Source organism: Seriola dumerili, unplaced genomic scaffold (assembly GCF_002260705.1).
Source record: "Seriola dumerili isolate Sdu_G_001 unplaced genomic scaffold, Sdu_1.0 BDQW01000011.1, whole genome shotgun sequence".
In the NCBI taxonomy this organism is placed as follows: Eukaryota; Metazoa; Chordata; class Actinopteri; order Carangiformes; family Carangidae; genus Seriola; species Seriola dumerili.
This window is the reverse complement of record NW_019174266.1, coordinates 6001242-6025953: the sequence shown is the minus strand read 5'-3', so window position 1 is coordinate 6025953 and position 24712 is coordinate 6001242. Positions and strand designations below refer to the sequence as shown.

Sequence of the window (24712 nt, the reverse complement as noted above, 5' to 3'; positions counted from 1 at the left end):
ATACAGCTGTGTCTCAGAGGCTGTGCAGAGCTCCCCATGAACAGTAAACTGACGTCAGTGTGTAAAATTGGAGGAGTTCTCTTTTAAGAAATAAATCTGAGAATAGGACTCGTCTTGGTTCTTGGCTTTACCATAATGACAAGCTGTGACTATGTTAGATAGTACAATTTACCAATGTCTTCCTGAACACCTCACACGCAGGCTATTGGTAGACGCTAGCCACAGCACACATCGTCAGGGGCCCCACTGAATGCGATTTTGGGCCAGCGGCAGTGTAGCTGTCAATGCAAAATGTGCCAGTATGACGTGCCAGCAGGGGCCCCTTTTTCCCGTGACTAAAGTCCAGCTGAACAGGAAATGTAATGAATCACTGAAATATAAAGTCCAGTTCTTCTACATCTGCCAACGTTTAAGTCTAAGTCTATTACAGAAGCTGTAGTTACAGCAAATAAAGCAATAAAAGAAACCTAGAAACTTTTTTCATTCCTGAATACAAAACAACGATATTTAAACAAAGAAAAATATGTTGTGCTTCCAGCCCTTAAAGAATGTGTGTGTGAAACTGTGGTAATCAGTTACACTGAAACACGACGGCGATTTGTTCGTTCAGAAGCTCGGTGTCTTTGTTATAAATAATGAAGAAGTGGTACCTTCAGTAGAGGTTCTTTTCCACCAACATTTAACGATAACATGTGTTAGCTTTGCAGCAGCAGGTGCAGAACATGCTCTGTGACACGCAGAGGTTAATTAATCAGATGCTGTTGACTCTGCAGGTTTAGTCGTAGAGTTACATGGCTTTTAATGGAGAAAGGCGACTGCAGGTGCAAACCCCCCAGATGCAGGTCAGGAGAAAGAGAGTGTGTCAGAGTCCAAACATTGTTGTGTATGTCAGCAGTAATAGTGTGTGTGTGTGTGTGTGTGTGTGTGTGTGTGAGAACTATGAACTTACACCAACTTGATATTTAAGGTTTCTGCATCAGGATATTTTCACAGATTGAGGTAATTTTAGGCTGCTTTCTGATTTACACACGGTTTGGATCGGTCCACCAGGGTCATGCATTTAGCCCAGTGTGTTTTCTTGTTCATCTGTCGGTAAGCAGCATGTTTACAAAAACTACTTTACAGTTTTCAGTGAAATTTGCTGGAGGTTAGGCCTTGGGTCAAGGAAGAACGTGAGAACTATGAACTTACACCAACTTGATATTTAAGGTTTCTGCATCAGGATATTTTCACAGATTGAGGTAATTTTAGGCTGCTTTCTGATTTACACACGGTTTGGATCGGTCCACCAGGGTCATGCATTTAGCCCAGTGTGTTTTCTTGTTCATCTGTCGGTAAGCAGCATGTTTACAAAAACTACTTTACAGTTTTCAGTGAAATTTGCTGGAGGTTAGGCCTTGGGTCAAGGAAGAACAAATGTGTTTTTTGTGGCAGTTATAGAGACACAATGTGCCTGTTGATAAAGAGACATTTCCCTCACATTTCAGCCAAATAATCAGAACGATTAGCCATCTTGTTTCATGTTGATTTCTGATTGGGGGATGGGGTATTTTGATTTGTTTTGCCCAGCCCAAACACTAGTAAGTGTATCTCTCCCACCAAATTTATTTGCAATTTTTTAGCATTTTTATTTCTGTACACTGATTTATAACAGCACATACAGCTGTGTTAAAATCATCCATGAATAAAACCCTCTCTGCGCATGACGACTATAGTATAGCTAAGGTTATGATAAATAAAATATGGCACCAAAACACTTTTGGGGAAGATCATAGTTACTATAATAATTAAAGCAAACATTTATTTTGCATCTGTGATTGGACATGAGCTCCAGTCTTTCACATGAAAGTCAACTTCCAGGGCTGAAAAATGAAGCCGACACTGAAGTGCCAAAAACTGCAGTTCCTTGAATAACCACTTATGCTGGCTCCAAAAGCGAGTCAATCCCTAAAGACTCCCATGTTAAAATGCCCAATTTCGTCCTTGTCGCCATATTTGTGGCTAATTTATCTGAACAAATGTTCTTTAATGAGCACAACAACATACCAAAGTGAATCACTGTCTGACTTGTGGATGGTTTTCAGAGGTCTGGAACCAGTTTTCTAGACTGTTTTAGTAGATTATTGTTTTCCTGGATTAGTCAGTTCAAGATGAAACAAACCGTTTCAGACAAAACAAATGTCTATAACATGTTTGGATAAGCTGAAAATGGTTTTTCCTTTTCCTGTATTTGGTTGCCAAATTCTCACAGATGTCACAGAAATACACAAACTGCTCTAACTCTTGAAAAACATATCGTGTTGTTTCAGCCAAGGCAGGGCTGAATGTGAGCTCTGAGTGATCCTGTGAAATCTTATTTAATTTTTTATTTTTCAAAATGTGTCTAAAACCATTTCAACTTCGTCCTTAGCAGCTGATGTGTATATTACTCTTTTATTTCTGTTGTGCATTGCAATATGGGTAAATTATGGAAGCTATGAAAGGCCAGTGATTTTTTTTTTTTTTTCCTTGCCAGGATCATTTTTCTGTTTTTTCTCATCTGTTAAAACAGCCCCCAAGAGACAAGTGAAAACATTTTTTTCTTTTTCTTTTTTTTGCCAGGATCATTTTTCTAAGTCTTTTTTTTTTTTTTTTTTTCATCAGAATTTTTCTTTTTTACAGATTAAAAAAAAACTTAAAAAATGATCCTGGCAGGGAAAAGATTTCACTTGTCAGGGCTTCTGTAGTACATACTATTCACCATCACTGTCCTCTTTTTTTATTACTATTTTTTAAATTTGTGTAATACCAAGATCTTGGATATATCAAGATATTAGTCACCTACACTGTACATTTGTTAAGGTTGTTAAAGTTAAAACTTGAATTTAGAGTCACAATTAGAGTCAGGATTAAAGCTAAATGTGAGGCAAGTTGACAGATTTGAAGGTCAAATTATCATTTTTAATAGATTTGGGTTAGGCAGGTGTTAATAGAAATGTTGAGTGTAGCCGTGTGTGTGTGTGTAAGTATGTGTGGTTTTTCAGTAGTGTGTGCAGCAGTAGCTGGTGAGGATCTGTGCCCTCCTGGCGTGTTGAGTGATCGTGCAGTGACTGAGCGGAGAGTGGAGATGAGACACCTAGGAGCAGAGAGATGACAGGGACTTTGATAATTGGACTGAGAACATCAGGGATTTTCAGCAGATGAAAGTAGGATGAGCGCTGTAGATGAATGTCCATTTGGTTTATAGCAGCTAAATTCAGATAGATGGTGCTCTCAGAGGAGTGTTATTGATTTAGAGGGAATTTATGCTGCGCTGGTAACTCACAGTTTGGTAGTCTGTGTGTCAGTGTGTAGACAAGAAACTGGCTTTAAACAGAATTTATATGTGGTATTGTCGCCAATTTGGACAGTTGGATCAATATCTGTAAACATGTGCAACTCAGAGCCAATAACAAATCTGTCATACCAGGAGGAAGTGCTTTCACCGAAAAGGACAGAATTACACAGGGTTTTCCTGGAAACAAGTCTTACAGAAAAATACTGTGTTCTACAAGGCGCCTTTCTAGATGAATTCATTGTTTAATGGTTGATTAGATTAACAGATTAAATCCACATATTACAATCAATTGAGAACCGTATAAGTGCACTAATATTTATTTGAGAAAAAAAGCAAGAAGAACTAAAACTACCAAACTTTGAATTTTGTATCTCCAAAATAAAACCCTCTCTGCGCATGACGACTATAGTATAGCTAAGGTTATGATAAATAAAATATGGCACCAAAACACTTTTGGGGAAGATCATAGTTACTATAATAATTAAAGCAAACATTTATTTTGCATCTGTGATTGGACATGAGCTCCAGTCTTTCACATGAAAGTCAACTTCCAGGGCTGAAAAATGAAGCCGACACTGAAGTGCCAAAAACTGCAGTTCCTTGAATAACCACTTATGCTGGCTCCAAAAGTGAGTCAATCCCTAAAGACTCCCATGTTAAAATGCCCAATTTTACAGCATGTTTACAGCCTAGTACAAAAAACAGCTTTGGTCTCTATGGCTAATTTCCCCCTCCATGACAACTGTACAGGGGTTGAATTTTTTATATAACCCACCAAATTTTATTAAGTTATGCATAATTGATGGCGTGCCTGCTTTGAGTGACACGTGGGAGCAGTCAGAGTTAGCTAGCGGTACAGTGGCTAGCTGTTAGCTGTCTGCTTGGCATCACCTCAGCTGATTCGAGTCAGTGAACGTGACCTCTTGGCTGCGTTTGTGATGTCAGTGCCCTTAGGAGGATTTTTCATGTAAAATATCAGACAGATAATATGACTGGTTGTGCCGTTCATTGACTAACAAAACATGAGGAAGTCTTTTTTTTTAGGTGAGTGAAATTCTAGTATTCTTTTGCTTATACGTTAACACTAATTAGCAGGTATCTGTGACTGCGCTCACAGCTCATTAACTAGCTAATTAGCCAACAAAAGGGTTAATCTTTAACACTTGGACACCCAGGATTAGCCGGGAGGTGATGATGGAGCAGCTCACTCTGAGCTTCAAAACTGCTCTTCCGAAACCTGTGGGTGACGTCGTGGAGGCTACATCCATATTGATATACAGTCTATATACAGAACCTCCACAGATTTCACTCAATATTAAGATTAATGTCAACTTATATGGTACTAAGAGTAGCATCCTTTTTTTGTAACTGCTCCACACTCACAGTCCACACACATTCACACCTGGAGGCTAGTGTACTTTAAGCATTACTATACAAAGCATGTGAGAGGGTTACAAGTCCAATAGTCTGCTGGCCTAATTACATTTAAGTATGTAATGAATATGAAAACATTTGTTTATTTGAGCTTGAATTTGTGATAGGGAAAAATAAGAACAGGGTGATGAAGCTCCATGCTGCCTTGTTGAATAAAGAGGTGTATGATATAGGTACTGTATATAAGGATCCTTCGATCCACACGTATTTACTATTCCAAGGGTCACTTTGTTAGAACTCCTACTTCCCCAGGGAAATTCTGATGGTTTTCCTTATTGGGCCCACACACGTTATTTATTAACAAAGTTTTTTAAAAAGTCCTTAATTCGCCAACTTTTTAATAAGGCCTCTCTCTTCCCCTGTCTTTGCACATTTGGCTGGCTTTGTGAATATTAGATTAATAGCAATTTAAAGGCAGCAGGTTGGAAGCAGGCAGCTTTAATTAGCACAGTTTATATGTTGAAGGTCCTGATCAATGCGACAGCGTGCTGGAGGTTCGGGTTGTGTGGAGCTTGCTTTCACAGCATGCTAACAGCGCAGAATAAGGTTAGACATCCTGCTAATGCCAAGCTGTCTGTCTCGCTGCTCTGACCATGTCCACTATTGATTGGACAAGCATCGACGTCATGTTTCTCTGCAGGGACGCCACCAGTGATGATTGCCTCTCTCCTCCATAATACATGTGCCTGTCTGTTGCATCTTCACTATCAGATTTAATGCAGTCATGGACTTAATAATGAATTTAAAGATGGACTCTGAACAAAAACCTGTTTCCCTGGTGTTTCCCTGGTGTTAGGCTGCAGGCGGGGGGGTGAAGGTGAAAAGCAGTGATGCATCTGAGCCAGCCGTATCATAAAGAATAAAAGAGCCCCAGACAGTGAATGAGCAGTACAGTCTTCATGAAACGGTTCTTTAAGATGTTATTAACGGTGGCTAAACACATGCAAGTGTAGAAAATATCCTCCCCCTCTATATTTGAATTTTTTTTTTTTTTTTTTTTTTTTTTTTTTTTTCCCCAGACAGTAGTCGACATTGTAAGAAATATATGGACTCTATGGAGCAAAACTGGAGCAACTGTGTGTTGTGCCACACAGTGATGAGGGGGTGATTTCACATACAGCCCTTTTTATTTATTTATTTATTTATTTATTTATTTTTTACCACAGCAACATGTTTCCTCAAGTTTGACGGGTGCCCTAGGAACCTGTTTTGTTTTGTATTGTTGTATTGTAAAAAGACAAGTACAACCAAATCAATATCAGATTTTTGAGATTTTTGAAATTTCGGATTTAAAAAATCTGGTTACAAAAGAAAAAATGGTAAAAAATATATCATCCGATAGTAATTGTTTTAAAGGTTTTAAGAACCAAAATCAGTCTTAATGTAGTTTCACATCTCCGCTCTCAGGCTTCTCTCTGGAGCTCTAGTAACAACAGGTCGGTGAGCCAATCAGGCTCTCTTCTGATTGAAGCTGACTGCTTTGTTGTGACATCACAAAGTTGCAGAAATGCTGACCACAAATGTAGTTTGGCATTTCTTTATTACAGTTTACATATACATTTATATATAATGTCATGTGTATGCTTTTATGAATTTGCTTATATCATCTTAATTATTTCTGTTTCTTTATTTTATTGTAATCAACAATCAGTCAATCAATGTAATAAATAAACTGTGGTCAGCAATTGCTGTTTTTTAGTTTAATTGATTTGGCTCGTATACATTTCTAAGATATCTCAGTAGATTGACTTGTCAAAAATCCTTTAAAGATATCTTAAAAGACAGATATTCACCATAGATATATGACTAGACAAAACTTTAATTTAAGATATCTGTAATTACATTTTGACTGGTATTTGCACAACCTTTCTCTTGGGCACAGAGCTAACAGATTTCACCATACCATGTTTTATTTAACTACATTTAAGCTTTAGATTTTTTGGTTGGTAAGTTTTTGTTAATCTAATGTCTGTGATATGAGTGTTTGATTCAGTCTTTGCTCTTTTTTATTTTAATACATATTATTTATATTCTTATATATTTATTTGTTTATTTTTTGTGAGCTCAGGACGCTGCTGGGATATTATTTTTATACCTCATTATTATAAGGAAGCGACAGTATATCAACTTGTGTAAAATAAAACATTTAGTTGGACCTGTAAGTAAGAGCAGTGGAGAGCATGTAAGAAACTTCAAATCATTATTAATTTGATAAGAAATTAACTAGAGGTAGAGGTGGAATACAAAATAAGTAAAAGTAAACACTATAAAAGAAAGAGTGTGTTACATTTGATAGTTTCAGTTCCTCTGTGTGTGTGTGTGTTAACTGTTTCCAGGGTGACGACTGCTCTATCAGCTGTCCTGCTGGCCTGTATGGGACCAACTGCACATCGTCATGCTCCTGCCACAACGAGATCTCCTGCTCACACGTCGACGGCTCCTGCATCTGCAGAGAAGGTTGTGTTGAGCTCCGTGATCCTCCAAAACCATAATAAATCATAGGTTTCTTACATTGGTGGAAGAACTTTCTACAACAATGTAGAAATACTTAGTAAAAGTCCTGCATTTAAACTCTTTGATAAAAGTACAGAAGTGTTTTCAGCCAAATGTACTTGAAGTATTAAAAGTAAATCTAACATGTCCCTTGTGACTGATGTATATGCTGTATGTGACATTATTAGATGTTTCAGTTTGGTACTTTAGTCTAGTGGGTCCCAACCCCAAGGCCCCCCCAAAGGGTCACGAGATAAAGGCAGATGCTATTTGCTCCCAGGTGTCTGTAACCAACAATACTATTTACATCTGGGTTTTAGGTTGTCCTGAACCACTTCAGTGAGTCACATGAGAGAAGTTCTGGCAGAAAGGCTTTCTAACACATGTTTAACATTGTGAAAGGGTCTGTTTTACCTCAAACTACAACCTTTTTCTAAACGTAACCGAGTAGTTTAGTTCCCGAAACCAAACCAAACTGTGACTGAAAACTGAATATAATTTTTTTTTTAAACAAAAAAACAAGTCAACTAAGACTTAAAATAAATTAATAGCAACTTTTGAATCACACAGGAGTCAAACCTCGGTGTCCTGGGGGAAAGTTGTCCGTCATGACCTCCTCCCTATATGGGCTCTGTCACTCCTTACACTGTCTCGTCTGACTTCCTGTAGTCTTTCTGCTATAGTGCTTAATAAACACCTTGAAAAGTACAAACTTAAATTTCTCTTGCAGATTAATTTCACAGGTTTACAGAGGTTGGTTGACAACTACAAACTTCGGAATTATTTGTGAGCATCACTCTACAAACTCAAAATCTTTCTGACCCTAATTTGAGCTTGTACAACAGCTCTCATTCAAAGCACAACTTCACCTGAAACAGCTCTCCTTTTCAGTCTGTTTTCTACTATTGTAGGTGGAAAATCATGTCTCCGCCTCTTCATAGATTTTATTCGAGTTTGTTTTGCTCTTTATTCTGGGGGTTTCAGATGGGGTTTTAACCATTTTACAAACTGTGGTTAGTTTCAGAATAATCTCTCGGCTCCACGGTTGCCTTTTCACTTTTATTATCTCCTCTGTGGGAGAATAAATTCCTTTAAAATCTTGAGTATTGCGTCGTTTTCACTTTTACATGTCTCTTTTATCCTCTCCTTCAGACCTCAATTAGTCAATGAACAGATAAGTTGTAACTATTGATTGACAGAGAGATGCTAAATACATTAACTCATTTATTAAGAATTAATGATACTCTAATTGCAGAGACTTAATTGTGAGGATTTGCTGCTTTTTTACATCATGTCAAAATAAACTGAATAACTTTCTTACTGTTGGTCAGACATAACAAGCTATTTGACTGGCTTTAGCAAATTGTAATTTTTTTTGTTTGTTTGTTTTTTCATACCAAATGAATGATTGATTAATTGATAAAATAATGGGCAAATTAATTGATAATGAAAATGATCATTAATTGCATCCTTAGTATCAGTGCAGCAGTAGAAATTTTGAGGTTATGTTTGATTAATGCGAATTTGAGAAGATTTTGTTTTCCTCCCAGCCAGAAACCCTAACCCTTCTCTCAACTCCTGACCCCGAACAACTGTAAAAGTACCTGCCTCCAGAACTTTTTCCTTTTTACTATTTTGTTCTCCACTTCACTTGCTTAATATCTCTCAATATCAGCATCTTTAAATATTAATGCGCCACTGAACCTCGTGGGGAACATGGGTAATTAAAGTGGAGAGACATCTGAGGCAGAGAATGCAGAACCAGAGGCCTGAGAGCTTTGGCTAGAACAAGTGGGTGTCTGTCTTCACCCTGTAAACTCCTATTTCTTTTTCTCCTTTAAAACCACTGAGTGGGAAACTTGGAGGCAAATTATTCAGATTGATTATCAAGCGTGTGTTTGCTATGTTAATTTAACAGTCTTTATGCTGTAGATGCTTGTAGAGAAAAGATCTGATTATCTATACAGTTCAATATACTTTCAGGACTTTAACACCTACTGCTAGGTTTGGGTGATATCCAAAATTGAATGTCTCGATACAGTCCAGCCCAAATGTCGTGGATATACAATGTTATTACGTTTTTTTAAATATATATGTATATATGTGTATATAAATATATTATTTTATTTTATTTGAGGGTCGGACTCATCAGACTGTGCAAAGCTACAAAAAAAAAATTTATATTACGAAAAATATCCCATATGGTGGGAAATATCACGATTTCATTATTGAATATCAACCCAAGCCTGCAACTGACAGTTGAACTCAGTATAGTTATACACGGTCATAGTGTTCCTACATGTCTGGAGCCATCACTTTCAGTTCGACCCTCCAAAAAAAGTGGTTCACATAATCTGTTTTGGCTTGTTTACAGTCTGTCAGAGCGATGTTGCTTTGTTCCCTGATCTCAGCAATTACTTTGATGAGCACAATATTATCATAACCGATGTCCAAAACTATGAACATAAATCAACTCTTATCATCACTAATATTATCAATACATGCCCCATCCCTGACTCAAATAACGGACTAATGGTCTCTCTGTGACACTGTGTTTCCAGGTTGGCAGGGTGTGGACTGCTCCATCCCGTGCTCCAGCGGCACTTGGGGACTGAGCTGCAATCAGACATGTCAGTGTGCCAACGGAGCGGCCTGCGACCCCGTCAATGGAACCTGCACCTGCTCCCCAGGCTGGAGGGACGAATACTGCGATGTACCGTGTCCTGTGAGTGGCCATGGCAGCCGTAGTTTGTCTTTATTCACTGTTCAGTCACCCACTCAGGCATCCACTCACTTTCTCACATGAGAAACAAGCCACAGTGATGTTTTGCAGACACAAGAAGATGCAAGCAGCTTAATCTTTGTTTGGTTTTAAATTGCTAAAACACCACTTGTGTTTTCTTGTATATGAAAACATTGTTCCTCAATAGGAACAGCAACATTAAGACTTATGTGTATTAATGGTGCATTTATATATTTGTGTGTGTTGTGCTCTTGCTGTTGTTAGGAGGGATCATATGGGCTGGACTGCCGAGAGAGATGTGACTGCGTCAACTGCGATGGCTGTGATCCAGTGACTGGCTTCTGTCACTGTCTTGCAGGTTGGACAGGTGAGTCATACAGCCACAGGTCAGGTTTCTGGTATTAGACTGAGGTTCAGAGGTCAAACAGGCATAAACAGGCTCATAATTGGCAGCTCATATAAACAAGTCCAAAAGTTTCTTTATATTGTACATTTAGCACAAATTAGCAATCAGGCAGAACAATAACAAACACTGTAACACAAAATGTACAATACCAGAAATAACATAAAAGCATAAGAGCAGGTGAAGCTTAGTCCATAGTTATACACCAGACGTGTGAGGAAAGGCTGACGAGTCTTGTCTCATTTGTGAAGGATCCAAACTTTCGGTATCCCATAATCCACTGTGCACCAGTCAGTTCTTAGTGGATCCTCGTCAACTCATTTACCAGGAATTTCCATTCATGTGATTATCAATTACAGGTAAATATATGCATCAGTTAAACCGGACTAGTTGATGAAAAACACACTGCAGGGGGTAAATAACTTACATCAGACATAAAGTCCACTGTTTTACAGCCTGGTCATAGTGTTACTGAAAAGTAGTGCAGAAGTTAAATGGATTTATTTACTATTAACCTGCCAGTTGTCCATGTGGTGAGTCATATCACACTGTAACTCACACTATAAAACTGTGCATCATGAAATTCTTGGTACTTTTTTGACTGTCGGGTTGAAGTGAACCTGCTTTAACAGTTCCATACTGAGTCACACAAGCTGTGTATCAATTCATTCAAAATGAGCCTACTCCCACCACTGGGACACAATCGGTTGCCTCCGAAGGATGCGGCCTCTGAATTGGGACACGGCTACAGAGTCAGTCAGTCTGGAGATGCAGGGTTAACACACATTTACACCAGATGTGAGACATCAACAGTGCACAAGCATCTATCTGTTGACTCCACATTGAACCACCTGACCTGTCCGCAGCAGAGGACCTCACCAGGCTGCGTAACATCAGAAACTCAATGGACAAAATTGGTTCTTTTGTAACCTCCATTAGGAGTATAAAGAAATGAACAGTGTTGTCTATATGTCCATATTTATACCGGAAAGCTCACACTGATCAGTCACTGTATAGTTGATAAGTTCACAACAGATAAGGAGCGGGACGTTTGTGATGTTTTTAACGGCTTCTCGTCAAGATAACACATCATTAAGTGCACCAGATGAAAAAAATAGACTCAGTTTAACCTTCCATCATTCACGTAAATTTAACGACTGGGCCGTTTGTGTGCGTTTGCTAGCTAACAGCAGACGCACTGACTGTGTCTTTGAGAGTCTGTCTGTGTATCTGTGTTCAGCTCAGCCTCTGACTCGATGCAGAACTCTGTTTTTTCCCCCAAGTCTCTCTCTCTCCTCTTTTCTCTCGTCTCTTATGTTTTTGAAGCACATTCATAAAAGAATGAGTGAGAATTTTCAGCTCATGCAGACACGAGTTCACATCAATTTGCACCACTATGGGAGAGTTTGCATCTCCTTGTATCTCTCTATTGACTTTGTACACAATCAAACTTCACTGCATTCTGTTTGAACGTAGTCGGAGTAAAAAAAACAAACTGTCTGTGGTTGATTCTACATGTGCGTCATTTAGGGTCAATTTGGTTTGTAACATTTGATTGGATGCTTAACCACTCTGTTAGATGGATGAGTAGCGTAGCCTCAGTTTGAATTGATTGTAACTGATGTTAATAATAATGCATGATATACAGCCTTGAATTAGGAAAAAAAAACACCCCAGAAACGCTGCTGCTATAAATTGCCCTTTAGTCTGGTCTTCAGGACTTTTAGAGGACACACAATCATGAGTCACATCCAGCCCCTGAATTGGGGGCTTAAAGCAGGTGAAGCAGGTATGGAAAATAGCTGAAGGGATATTCTGTGAAGGAGTATGGACAAGCATCAGAGGCTGAACAGAGGGAAGAGGGCAGGCGGTGTGGGCGACACCATGACATGAATGGAGCCAGCAGATCAATATGACACACAACAAACTCCAACCTATAATTCTAAAACTGATGGAGATTCAAGCCTGGATGAGTTTGACAGCCCAGCTCTCTTCAATAATTCAACTTCACAAAAGTTCCCCATGGATAAAGCTCTTTTCAGACCTGCCTCTGCTCTCAGACTCCTGTGTTTGTTTGGACGGACTATTTTTTTTAGCATCCTCAGCATCGACATTACTCCTCTTTGAACCTTTGTTTCTTTATTAATTGTCATGTTCAAGTTGTAGCTTTGCTTATTTTACCTGCTAATTGTCAATCAGTCGTGATGAGCAATGATCGATGTGAGAGCTGATGAATATGGAGAGGGCATTTTAATTCACTGCCAGAGGGAGAGTTGGTAATGAACTGACATTGGGAAAACTTCAGTATATTGATGAATATTTAGATCAAAGTTTAGACCAAAGGTTGGAAGTAAATGAGTTTGGTTTAAAGAAGTAAAGAAACATGACGTGTTTGTGTTAGTCTGAAACAGGTAGGTCCATGTAATTACAGTTAAGGTGATGACCGCGAATGGTAATTAGTCCGGTGAGATGATAGGAGTGTTTTCATTAAGCTGAAATAAATAATAATAAACCCCTCGAGCAGCTCTCATTTTCTGTTCAAGTCTTTCTCCTGTGAACTGTCAGTGGATGAAACAAACCAATAAGACCAAATTTAACTGTTTGCACATTGTATGTCCTTTTAACCACAATGTAGCTATATAAAAATTTGCAAAGCGTATCTGCACCGTATCTACTATGATCACAGAGTCTGATTGAAAGGAAAGAAGTGCTAATGTCAGTCGGAACCAAGCAGCAACCTCTGGGGTCAAAAAATGTCATGCTACCAATGTTCCCCCAGTGGCCGACTGTGGTACTGCAAGACAAAAATCGCTGCAGGTAAAAAAAAAAACACTTTTGAATGTATGTGATTGGTGAGTCGCTTTCAAATGAATGTCTGGACAATTGTCACAACTTAACCAGTCCTCATGAACCTTTTACCCCATTGTTCTGCCCCCATTGATAGGCATACCACACCCTGAGGGCCGAGTGATGCTCGAACAGATCTAGTTCTTAAGACTAGTTTGTTTATTGCTGTTCTGTATGGCTACACTGGAAGCCAGGGTAAAAAGCCAGTCGTCAGAGAGGGGGAAGACGCAGTATCATCTAAATATGAGGAATGGGATGGTTTGCATGGTTTAGTGTTGCATTTATGGACCATAGGTGTGTACTGTACAGGTACTAAGACCATACAGCAACATTTCCCCCCCCGAATGTGCCGAGAGCTGTCTTAGTATTGTTTGTCTGCCTGTTTGAAAGTGTGAGCAGCTCCTCCTTTTCTTTTGTGCATCGCACTTTGGGACAATAAACCCTTTTCAGGGTTCAGACATTTTGACATGGGATCTGCAAGTTAGGAAGTTTCTGGTATCATTTATGTTATTAATTCCACCTGTGAATTTTTACTGCTATGAAAAGTCAAATGTTTCCCATGAAACAGGCTTTATTTTTCAAACTTAGAGGCCATTCAAAGTGCTTTACATAAGGTGAAGACTGATAAATCTGTGAAGAAGAAAATATTAAGTCTGCACACTGACAAATGAAAATATATCTTATTTTATCACTTTTCCATTGTGAACACAGAACATCCAAAAGTTAGTGTGCAGTATGGACTTGGGATGCAGCACGTGTTTGTGAGCAGGAATAAAGCAGTAAAAACAGTGGATGAATATACTTGCAGTACTTGCAAAGAAAAATCATCATGTGAGCTAAACTGGGTCAGAAACCATAATATTATTTATGTCAGATCTAATTTTTGAATTTTTCTATCAATGCTTTTGTCACTTGGGATATGATTCCTGGGTGTCAGCTTCACAAAATGTTAGTGAGGAAGACTTTTTACTTTTCATCTGCTCCATATGCTGTCCCAAAGCTCTCATCCTCCACCTCTCTAGCCCTCCCTTTGTTTTTAACTTCACAGTATAACGAATAGGGCTTCTGATTTTCACCCGCTTTATGGCTCAAAGGTAGTTTATTAATTGACTTATAATGGCTGCCTGTGCCCCACTCTCATATTCTCTCATATTCTGTGTCAAAGGAAGTTTCTAATGAGCTACACATAGGCCAGACTGCAGTGAGACAGGGAGGGAGATATACTGTATTTCCACATACACTATTCTTACTATGTCTGTACATCCCCCTGTCTGTCTGTTGCTATATTTAGATGTGGTGCTAAGCGTGTTGCTCTGGGTGTGTGTGTGGCTCTGAGTGTAACCAAAAATTAATGTAATGCGAGTCTCTTGGGCACCACGGTCTCCAGACTGTCCCCTGTGAGCAATGGGGGCTCTGATCGTTCTGTAAGACAGCTTTTGTGTAGACAGACAACTCCTGCCTCTCAGGACACACACACCCACACACACACACACACACACACACACACACACACACACACACACACACACACACACACACACACACACACATGCAAGACTGATGAAAGAACGAGACACTTCAGCAAATGATTAAAGGGCAAAAAGTCTCAGGCAGAATTTGGGAAATTTAGGTTTTTGCTTAAAGTGTCTGTTCAGACAAACTGACATTTATTCATAGACAACAGTTTATTTGGTACAAGAGGTTCACATTGTAAAGTGAAAACTGAGGCTGCATCAGTTACTTTACATAGTTTTGAATGTTGATGTCATAGATTATACTCCAGCTGGTAATTAATGCCAGTTGATTTTAGTTTATCACAGATCAATCAGTATTGGCTTATAATGTCAACTAATAAATCACAAACAGCACTTTACAGAGAGCAAGTCAACTGTAAAATATCCCATAGAGAACAGGCACTGGTCACTACACTTATGAGATTTAAGGAATCTTTATGAAAATGTTTGTTTGTGCTAAAAAAGACTAAAATATTAATAACCTCAAAAACCAATACTGGTTGGCCTCTGGCTCATGTAATTAGTGAAACCGCTTTGAGGCAGTACACAGATTTATTCCATTTCTGAATGTCTTATACAACATGTTTGAAGAACCAAACTGATGTATTATTCAGAAACATGTAGACAGTTTATTTACTAAATTATGAACAAAAGAAGAATCTATTTAATCTGTATGAACTATTCAATGAGTAATTACCTGTTATAGGCGACCGAAATACCGTCACTTTTTTCATTTTTCAACATGAAACATCAGAACAGATGAGATAGTGGTGAAATTTAATCTCATTTGACTCCATTATTTTCATTCAATATTGATGATGATGTTCTGCTTCCCAACACTTAAATGAGCAATTACTAACTTAATCTAAAAAATAATCAATAGCTTAAACAATAATGAAGACGATCATTAATTACATCATCTTTTCCTTCCTGCCAACACCTCATTTCTCGCTTGGAGACATTTAAATCTGTGTTTTTAATGAACGAGGCTTGCATTTTTCTTATTGTCAAAAAGTCCCAAAAAAAAAAAAAAAAAAAACTAATCAATGCATTAATCTGGCTCTCAGTAATATCTGACTTCACTACTCTGTCTGTGCCACTTAGCCCAAAGTCCATTAGTTTCTCCTGAAGATGTAAATCTTTAAAACAGCTCTTAAAAATAGTTTCAGTAAAAGCAGAAGGAAATGGTGCATTTGCTGGGGACTATTTCCAGCTGCGGATTAATCTACATTTGGTGCTGTAGTGAGTATTTGTGTGTGTGTGTGTGTGTGTGTGTGTGTGTGTGTGTGTGTGTGTGTGTGTGTGTGTGTGTGTGTGTATGTGTGTGTGTGTGTGTGTGTGAGTGTGAGAGAGAGAGTGTGTGAGACTGAGTCAAAATAAACCACAGTGTGTGTTCATGGTGATTAAGGAACATTGTTGACGAGAAGAAAAATACAGGATGTCATCAGACTTGTCCTTTTACAGAGGAGCTGCAGAATGAAGAAGCTCCTCACCATCTCTCTTATCTGTCACATTCCTCTTTTCCATACATCTCATCTCGTTCACACTCCCTCCTCTCCTACAAACTCCAGCTCAGGGTAGGTGTTAAAAATGCCTTTTTCTAATGTTCCCTCATCCTCCCTTTTTTGCATCATTCTCTCTTCTCCTCTTTCAAGTCTAAGTGACACATCTGAAACTTTGTGAGCAGCATTAGGGAAGTCAGTTCGCTTCACTTAAAAGTCGGGTAGCTAAGAACAAAGCCTCTTGCTTCATCATAGTCTATAATGTTTGTTGTATGTGTGTCTGTGTGTCTGTGTGCGTGCGTGCGTGCGTGCGTGCGTGCGTGCGTGCGTGCGTGTGTGTGTGTTTTCTGCAGGTGTCCATTGTGACAGCGTGTGTGAGGAGGGACGCTGGGGACCCAACTGCTCCTACAGCTGCACCTGTGAGAACGGAGGCTCCTGCTCCCCAGAGGACGGCACCTGTGTGTGTGCTCCCGGCTACCGCGGCACCAACTGTAGACGAAGTAAAGAAATAATTTATACGCACACACACACACACACATTTTACTTCTGCTGTCCCAGGTGCAGTGTGATGGTGGAGAAAGAACTTGGAATCCAAAATTTGCAATAGCACAATTTAAAAAACTAAATGAAGTCGTACTCTTAAATGTATTAATTGCGAGTAACTGTACCTGTTTGACTGTTTTAATATTATTGATCTATCCATCAATAATGAAAATCCCCAAATGATGGGGTAATGATTTTCGTGCCTTCAGATCAGTTAAAGGATTACATGCTCCTTTGCAGGTTGAGAAAAATTCTATAACTCTTAGATAATGTCTAAATGCAGTGAACTGCAAAGTGTGACTGAGCTGAAACAAGGATTCCCACAGGTAGACACAAGTTTCCACACACTGGAATGTGCATGTACAGATTTATTTCATTCATGCTTTTGGTCACAAACCAACATGGAATTTGGATTCATGTTTATGACCCAAAGCTTGGATATAGTTAAATAAAATGTGCAGATCTGTTTATGATTTTTTTTGTATTTACATGTGATTATTTTCCCAAAGGCTTACAGCCAGGTGAGCAGTGGATATTTAAAGGTACCCTGTGGAGTATTCTTGTAAACAGAGTCTCTGCTTACATTGTGTGTTTCTCACACAAAACACACTGTGTGTATCCTTGAGGTCTTAAAAAGTGTGTTTAATGCATTTCCTTTCTCATAAAACATTTGCTAAGCTTCTTTTTGAAACCTGCATTGTACATCCATGTTTACTAGCTCGAGGTGTTATCTTTTCCTGTCTTTACTGGTGCATTGCTGTGTTTTTTTTTGTTTTTCAGTAGAGCAGTGTGAAACCTTTGGCAGGGGTGTGCATTATATCAGCTGCACATGTACAAGACCCACACTTAAAGCCTTGCTCCACAGTGCTGCTGGTGGTCAGAAACTCCACAGGGCACCTTTAAGCTCTTATTTTGAATGTGACATGTTAACCTGCAAAATAACCTGAAAAGTCACAGCCAGCAAATGAACATAGTGGAGTAAAATGTATGATGTCCCCCTGGAATTATGGAGGGAAAAAAGGACAGCTATGAAAATGGATGATATACTCAAGTAGCTCTAAATTGTGGTTTGCTAGATAAGTGTGGAGGTTCACTCTCGACCTTGAGGACACACACACTGTTGAAAGAAACACTCTGAGCTCAAACTTTACACTCAACCTTCGGGAATAGCTGAGTGAGTGAACTTTGAAGCTACAGGCATTATCACCTGTAGTTATTTAAATGTTAGCACCCATCAGTTTCTTTTACACGTTACATTAAATTAATGTTTCAGGACTCAGAATAGACTGACTATACACTAGAGGATCTGAAAATGGATCCCCTGATTTGTTTTATTTTAATCACATTTAATCACATTTTTGTTGTGTGTATGTATTGCTGATTCTAACATAGTCATTTTACTGTTTTATCTTTATTCTGCTGGTTAATAAGTTCAAGGTGGTTCCATTTTTGTTGGTGTTTAAGATCCTTGATTTTTGGATTAACCGGGAGTTAGTCAGACACTGCCAAGATCGTGATGATGGAGCACCTCACTCTGAGCTTCAAAACCGTTCTTCAGAAACCTATGGGCGATGTCACTGAGGCTAGGTCCATCTTTGTCCTTCGTGCCCATCTACGCAAATGACTGTGTTACTGCTCATGTTGGGCAACCCTGTTTAAATAAAGGTTGAATGAATAGGGCACAAAGAAGTGTAGAGGTGTGATATTATAAATGGCTGATGATCAATAATTGATGTAAAACTTGAACTATGGATATCATTAAGTATTTTAAAAGCTCACCTCTGGCTGGTCATCTCTGTTCGTCTCACAACGCTACACTTTGAAAGCTGATATGTCTGACAATACACTGAGATTGCCCAGATACTGCACCAATCACCAAGCAGTGGGGAGTGTTCACTTAATTATAGTATGACTCGTTGCCCCTGGAAAACTGTGAACAAACACCCAAGGTGTTATAAAGTGAAGCATCCTTCCGCTGCATGGCTTATTTCTCATCTCCACTTTGTGTTTTTTTTCCTGAAAATCAGACATGAGCACCACTCAGAGCCCAGCGAGTTGTGTGTGTGTGTGTGTGTGTGTGTGTGTGTGTGTGTGTGTGTTGTCCATTGAGGTGTAAGAAGGATTCATTTTAAAATCTGATTGAAGGAGAAAGTTGTGAATCATCTCTTGTACAGCCTACTTGAGATAAAGTCGGAGGCTTCTTGCTGATGTTGCTTACAGTGTGAATAAAAGGAGTGTGAGTGTCTGTCAGCCTGACACTGTTGTTGATATGGGAATATAACACATCACTTAAACTTTGCTTCTCCCTGCATCACAATGATACATTTAAGGGCTCTTGGCTCACGGTTTAGGCAATTATCTCAAGTTGGAAAATCTTGTACCGTGAGAGAAGTGGTGGACCGGCCTGCACAGGCTTGTCTACCACTTAGAGTAACATAAATTAAAGTAAATTAAAGGCCTCAGGAAGACATACAAGGGAGGATCTGTGCTGGAAGGAAAATAAGGCAAATCTAATGCGGCAGGTAACAGGTTGCAGGTTTACCCAGGGGAGGAGATCATGGGCTGGAAGACACTTTCATGCACACACATTAGCTTGCACACACACAAATATATAGATATGGTTGACAAAGCCTATATTAAGCTTTCAAGTATGTCAGTTTAAATTGGGACTAAGTGGACTATGAAATCTATTATTAAAATGATCAAAGAACTAATCACAGAACTAATCAGAAGTTTCCCTTAGACTCTGAAATGGACTTCTGTCTCTGTCACACACACACGCACTGCTCACCCACATCCCTCTAACAGGAGTGTGTGTGTGTGTCTGTGTGTGTGTGTGTCTGTGTGTGTGTGTGTGTGTGTGTGTCTCTGTGTCTGTGTGTCCTCTGCAGCCTGCTCGCCTGGTTTCTATGGCCATCGTTGCAGCCAATCGTGTCCTCAGTGTATCCACAGTGACGGGGCGTGCCACCATGTCAGCGGCCACTGTGAATGTCTCTCTGGCTTCTTCGGCTCCCTCTGCAACCAAGGTCAGTGGCAGCTTTCTACAGTCCTTTGTTAAAAAAAAACAATGTCAACCCTCTTACACTGTTTGTATGAGGCAGATGGGTTTTGTTTTCATGCATTGCTCTGTCCTCACAAGAAGAAATATTGCACTCGTCATGGAAAATTCAAAGTAAAGCCTTCAATACTCTACTAGAGTATACAGAAATGAAAAGAGTGAAATGATGGTTTCATGGTGAACGCATACAGTCAGTAAAAACAGCATCTGCACCAGACATTTGAGAAACTATGTCTTTCAAACTTATATCCCTCAGTTTCCAAGACTGAGCTGTTCGCATCACTAATGACTAACAACAAAGCACAACTGTTTTCACCTGCGAGTCGCAGTGATCTTCATGTGTAAATTCTGTGGAATATCCCTTTAAACAATCTCTCCCTCTCTCTCCATTGCACCCATCATACAGTATTTCCATGTTGAGTAAAACCTGCAACTTCACAGTTTTCAGACTGACACGAGTTTCAACATCACTCTGTGGTGTTCAGAACCGACCAGCTAAGCCTCTTTATAGAGAGAAGCTTAAGTTTTCCACTGTTGTTTCATGATGGACTTGAGTCATAATGCAACTGCAGACCTTTTTAATCTGCAAGACACAAAGTGTGAACGTCTGTGAGTTCAGACAGACGCTGACACAACATGTTCTACTCCCTGCAACTTCCATCTGGCGTACTCTTTGCAGCAGAGTTTTGAAACTCTCATTGCTCTGGTACTGACTGCTCACCTGAAAACGACTGTGTAACCACTGCAAACACTCGCTGCCAGTCCTGCTCTTTATATGATAATTTATAAGCACCATCTCCACTCCATCATCCACCAGGAGGCAGGATACACTCCAAACCTGATGCACACGCCACCAACAGTGTCAGAAATTTAGAACCAAAGTCTGACAATGTGACAGCTGCTACTGCCCACATTCACAAACCAACCAATTAGAGCACGACATGATATGACTGCTGATTTATAACATCATTGCCGGAGTTATGGCCATAGTTATGGTTTTTCTTTTTTTGGTTTTGCTGAATTTTTAAAGTGTTAGAGTCAAGCTGACTTTTTTACTCCATCAGTAGGGCTTGTCGGACAGTTGGATTGCTTCAACACTTTCCCAATTTTCCGATTAATGGAGTCTGTGTCTAGTCATTTCTGTAACACTCAGACATTCAGACCTACTTCAATGCTGTGACTGGTCAGCTGTGTGGAGGTGAGAAAAAGACCAAGGCTTGAACTTCTCTCTCTGTCTAGCTCTCTTTTGATTTGTTCCGCAACCATTTCTCTAACTTTTCATGTGAAGAGCAAAGTTCCTTGAATCTCTTCCAGAGAGACGGACTGTAAATGTCCATATTTAAACAATGTCAAGTCTCCACTCTCTCTACGATGGCAGGCTCACTGGTCCATCTTCGCGTGTGACTGTTCAGATCAGGTTTTAATTTCTGACAGCACCTCTCTGACTAGTTCTGATGATCCATAAACCGGCCTTGGTGCAGATGGATAGTGTGAGATGATGACGTGTCTTCACTACATCTCACAATCTGACATGCCTCCTTACTGATACAGTTCACTCTGACACAGATTGTGACCGAGATATTTTTAGCTCCATCTCACACAGTGTGCCATGCGAAGAATGTGCAGAATCGCTGTTATCACCTGGTGCAGGGAGCGACGAGATCAGAGCCTGCACGCCACCTATCCTGTCTACACATATTCTGTTTTGTATGCTGTACGTGAGCATGTGCTCCACACAGAAACAAATTTCATTTTGTATTTGAGTTCAGTTTTTTAACTGATCAATGAAACTTGTATTGTTCACATTATATTTGTTATTTTATAATCACTGTCTCATATTTACACTTAAGTTTTCATTCAAGTTCTGTTGTCTAACCACCAGCCAGTTTATTTGGGAACACAGTCGGCACACAATTAAACTACCACAATCAACCTCTTGAGAGAACCTCTTTACACAACCTTTCTCTAATAAACTTTAGGTTAGAAGTGAAGGCCTTTATACCTCTTTAATGTCTACATTTTCTTCAGAAATGACAGTAATGAAAAAAGTCTAAACCATTAACTTGGTCTGTGCTCCTTTTCACTTCCCCCACTTCATTTTTTTCTGAATTATCTTTTTGAATTACCTTTTCCTCCTGTACATCGGTATTTCAGTATGGTGTAGCTCCTCTGCAGGTTAAACAGGTGTTAATTCTCTTATGAAGGCAGTTGGCCTTCGTTCGTTGATTCATTGCCAAGTAGAATTTTAAATAGAGACAGTGGAGGAGTGTGCTGTGAAATATTCATCATCATTAAACATGAAGATGGCCTTAGTTATGCCCCGTCCCACATTAGCCATTCTGCTGGCCACTGCATCTTTGAGCAGGCCCATAGATAACAGGACGAACCTTGATGAATCAGATGTCCAGTACAGGGGCTTTTAACCGCCTGAAGAGCCAATCTTGCTCCATCCCTGCTCTCTCCATGTTGGATACCCTTTTGTACAAGCTAATGATGGTATTGACTGGTAAACTCTTAAGGGGTCTGTTGCATCTCCGAAGAAAACAACTCATTGTGTGTTAATTGTTAACTGAGACAAAATAGGTTTTTGTTGCTCTAATTGAGAAATCAAATTCCTCCTTCAAGTGGAAATGGTCCAAGATGTAAAATTTACACAACAGGGATGCCCTGCTGTGAAGGAATGTACACTGTTGTAGCTGTATTTTATTTAAATCTTGACGAAACAAAAGTGTACAAAGCCTACAATTTACCTTCAGACACCCAGAAGAAATCAATCAAATTCTTTATTTGAATTTTGAATTGTTAACTCCTAAGGCTGCTGGGAAATGAAACGCAAAATCAAATTCATCTTCAAAAACAGCAGTGCTTTTTAATGCCTGCTTTAGTTGCCAAGTAGCTATTAACAGGCACTTTTATCTCCTCTGTAATATATTGTCCTGTGCTTTGTATTTCAAAGCTTTGGCTTATTCCATATATTCTACTACTCTTCTTTATGAATATTTAATCATTTTAATATTTTTTTGTTTAAATACACAGTTTTTATATCAAAGTGGAAATTGTTCTTGAAAATAAAATGTGGTCACTTAGTTTCAAACCAGGCTTGGATGAACAAAAACACACGACAGGTCCCTGAAGTAGAGTGTAAATGTGTACGTAAAAGTACACACACTCACTGCTGCTTCGTTCATGGCTGAAGCCTGATAGGCTTATTTAGAAATAATTCACACATTTACAGTGTAAAGTGTTCATTTCAGTGAAAGCAACACACCAAGCACATATGCATGAATGTTTTAGGGCTCTGAGAACATGAGCATGAAAATCTTTGTCCAGCTTACTCACTGCCGTCTCGCTGCACACATGAATGGCATGAACATAATTCACTGACACGGCTCTGTGAAACTTGTTAATGTTTAACTGACCTAATGGCTCATACACTGATTCCATAGAGAGTTTTTTAATTGTTTGCAGCCTTGTCTTAGATAATGGTGATGGTGTATAGGCTGTTTTGTGTGGCAACCTGACCTGCAGTTCAAACTGTTGCCACTTTCATCAGCTGGTGCTTTCCAATCCTCCTTTAGCCTGTGAGCCCTGAAGACAAAACAACGTCACCAACCACGGAAAGATTCTTTTTCCTTGTGTTTCTTTTTTATATGTAAAATTATCTCATTATTCAAAAGAAAAAGACAAAGACTGGAGGAAAGTCAGGAGAGACAAAAATAACTTTAACTAAATACTTTTTTTTCTGCTGTCTTAACCTATTAATCATCTCATTACCCCTTAGATTTGTCTTGTGACCTGTTACGGGGGCCCTGACCCCCAGTTTGTGAATTGCTGGTCTAAGCTTTACTATTTCCAGCTATCTGACACATTCAGCTGCACTCAGCTCTCCTGATGCCCTCAGATATACGGCACAGTACTCATGTCATGCTAACGTTAAGTATGTTAGCATGACTGTACACTAGTGTTAGCATATTTGTATGCTGTGTTAGCACCAAACTGACTCTGCAGAGTCAAGACTTAAACTGCTGGCTAGGTGGATACGATTCATCCTCTGAGAACCATGAATGTCGGAACCGAGTTTCATGACAATTTGTCCAGTAGTTGTTGAGATGTTTCATTTGCAACCAAAGGACAGAGTGACCTCACCACAAACTCTCATTTAATGTGGAAAAAAAAGCACTGTGTGCTAAGTTTAGAGAAGAACATCAGGGAGCAACAGACCAGTCCCTCTCCTGCTAATTATTTTTGCTAAACACTCCTGGTTTCAGTCGTATGTCCATGAGTCTGTTACTTTGAACTCAGCTTTATAGACACTAGTCATACATTGCTAACTGTTACGTAAGTGGAGGGATTTCATTGAGGCATTCATAATGATCTTAATTGCAGCTATATTCACAGTAAAGAATCCCCTTCTGGGTTTTATTCTTTTAGAGAAACAATGTGCAGGCTAATGGCAAGTAGAAGTATAGACAGGCTGAGCTTATTAAAGACAATAAATTTTATGTAACATATGGAAAATGTTTTAAAATGCAAATTAGTGTAAAAGAGTATTGTAAAAAAAAAAATAAATAAATATCCACACAGTTTATGTATATATATGTAGAGTGCATTTATCTGATCCAACTTCTGCCTAAACATTAACATCAGGAAGAAATAGCACACGTGATACGCCTGCAATGTTTTATGAAGATTACAAGCTGCACACTGTATCTCTCTCTGTGCACAGTTATAATTATACAATGAAAATACTCCTCAAACATTTTAAAGTGTGATGTCATGAGGTCAAGTTAAATGCCAGTTCATAATAATATTTCTAACCTTCACTATTTAAAATGTAATATGATGGTTCAGCCTCACTT

At 39.1% G+C, this 24712-nt stretch overlaps 1 protein-coding gene across 1 annotated transcript in view; it reads left to right on the top strand.

Moving 5' to 3' along the window:
* Positions 1-24712, top strand: part of LOC111223172 (multiple epidermal growth factor-like domains protein 11) — a 108984-nt gene that overhangs the window by 72627 nt on the left and 11645 nt on the right. The window contains exons 12-16 of the mRNA XM_022747214.1: positions 7087-7207; positions 9805-9968; positions 10251-10353; positions 16606-16752; positions 19687-19821. Of these exons, the coding sequence (XP_022602935.1) occupies positions 7087-7207; positions 9805-9968; positions 10251-10353; positions 16606-16752; positions 19687-19821 (670 nt within the window). The remainder of the gene's footprint in view (positions 1-7086; positions 7208-9804; positions 9969-10250; positions 10354-16605; positions 16753-19686; positions 19822-24712) is intronic.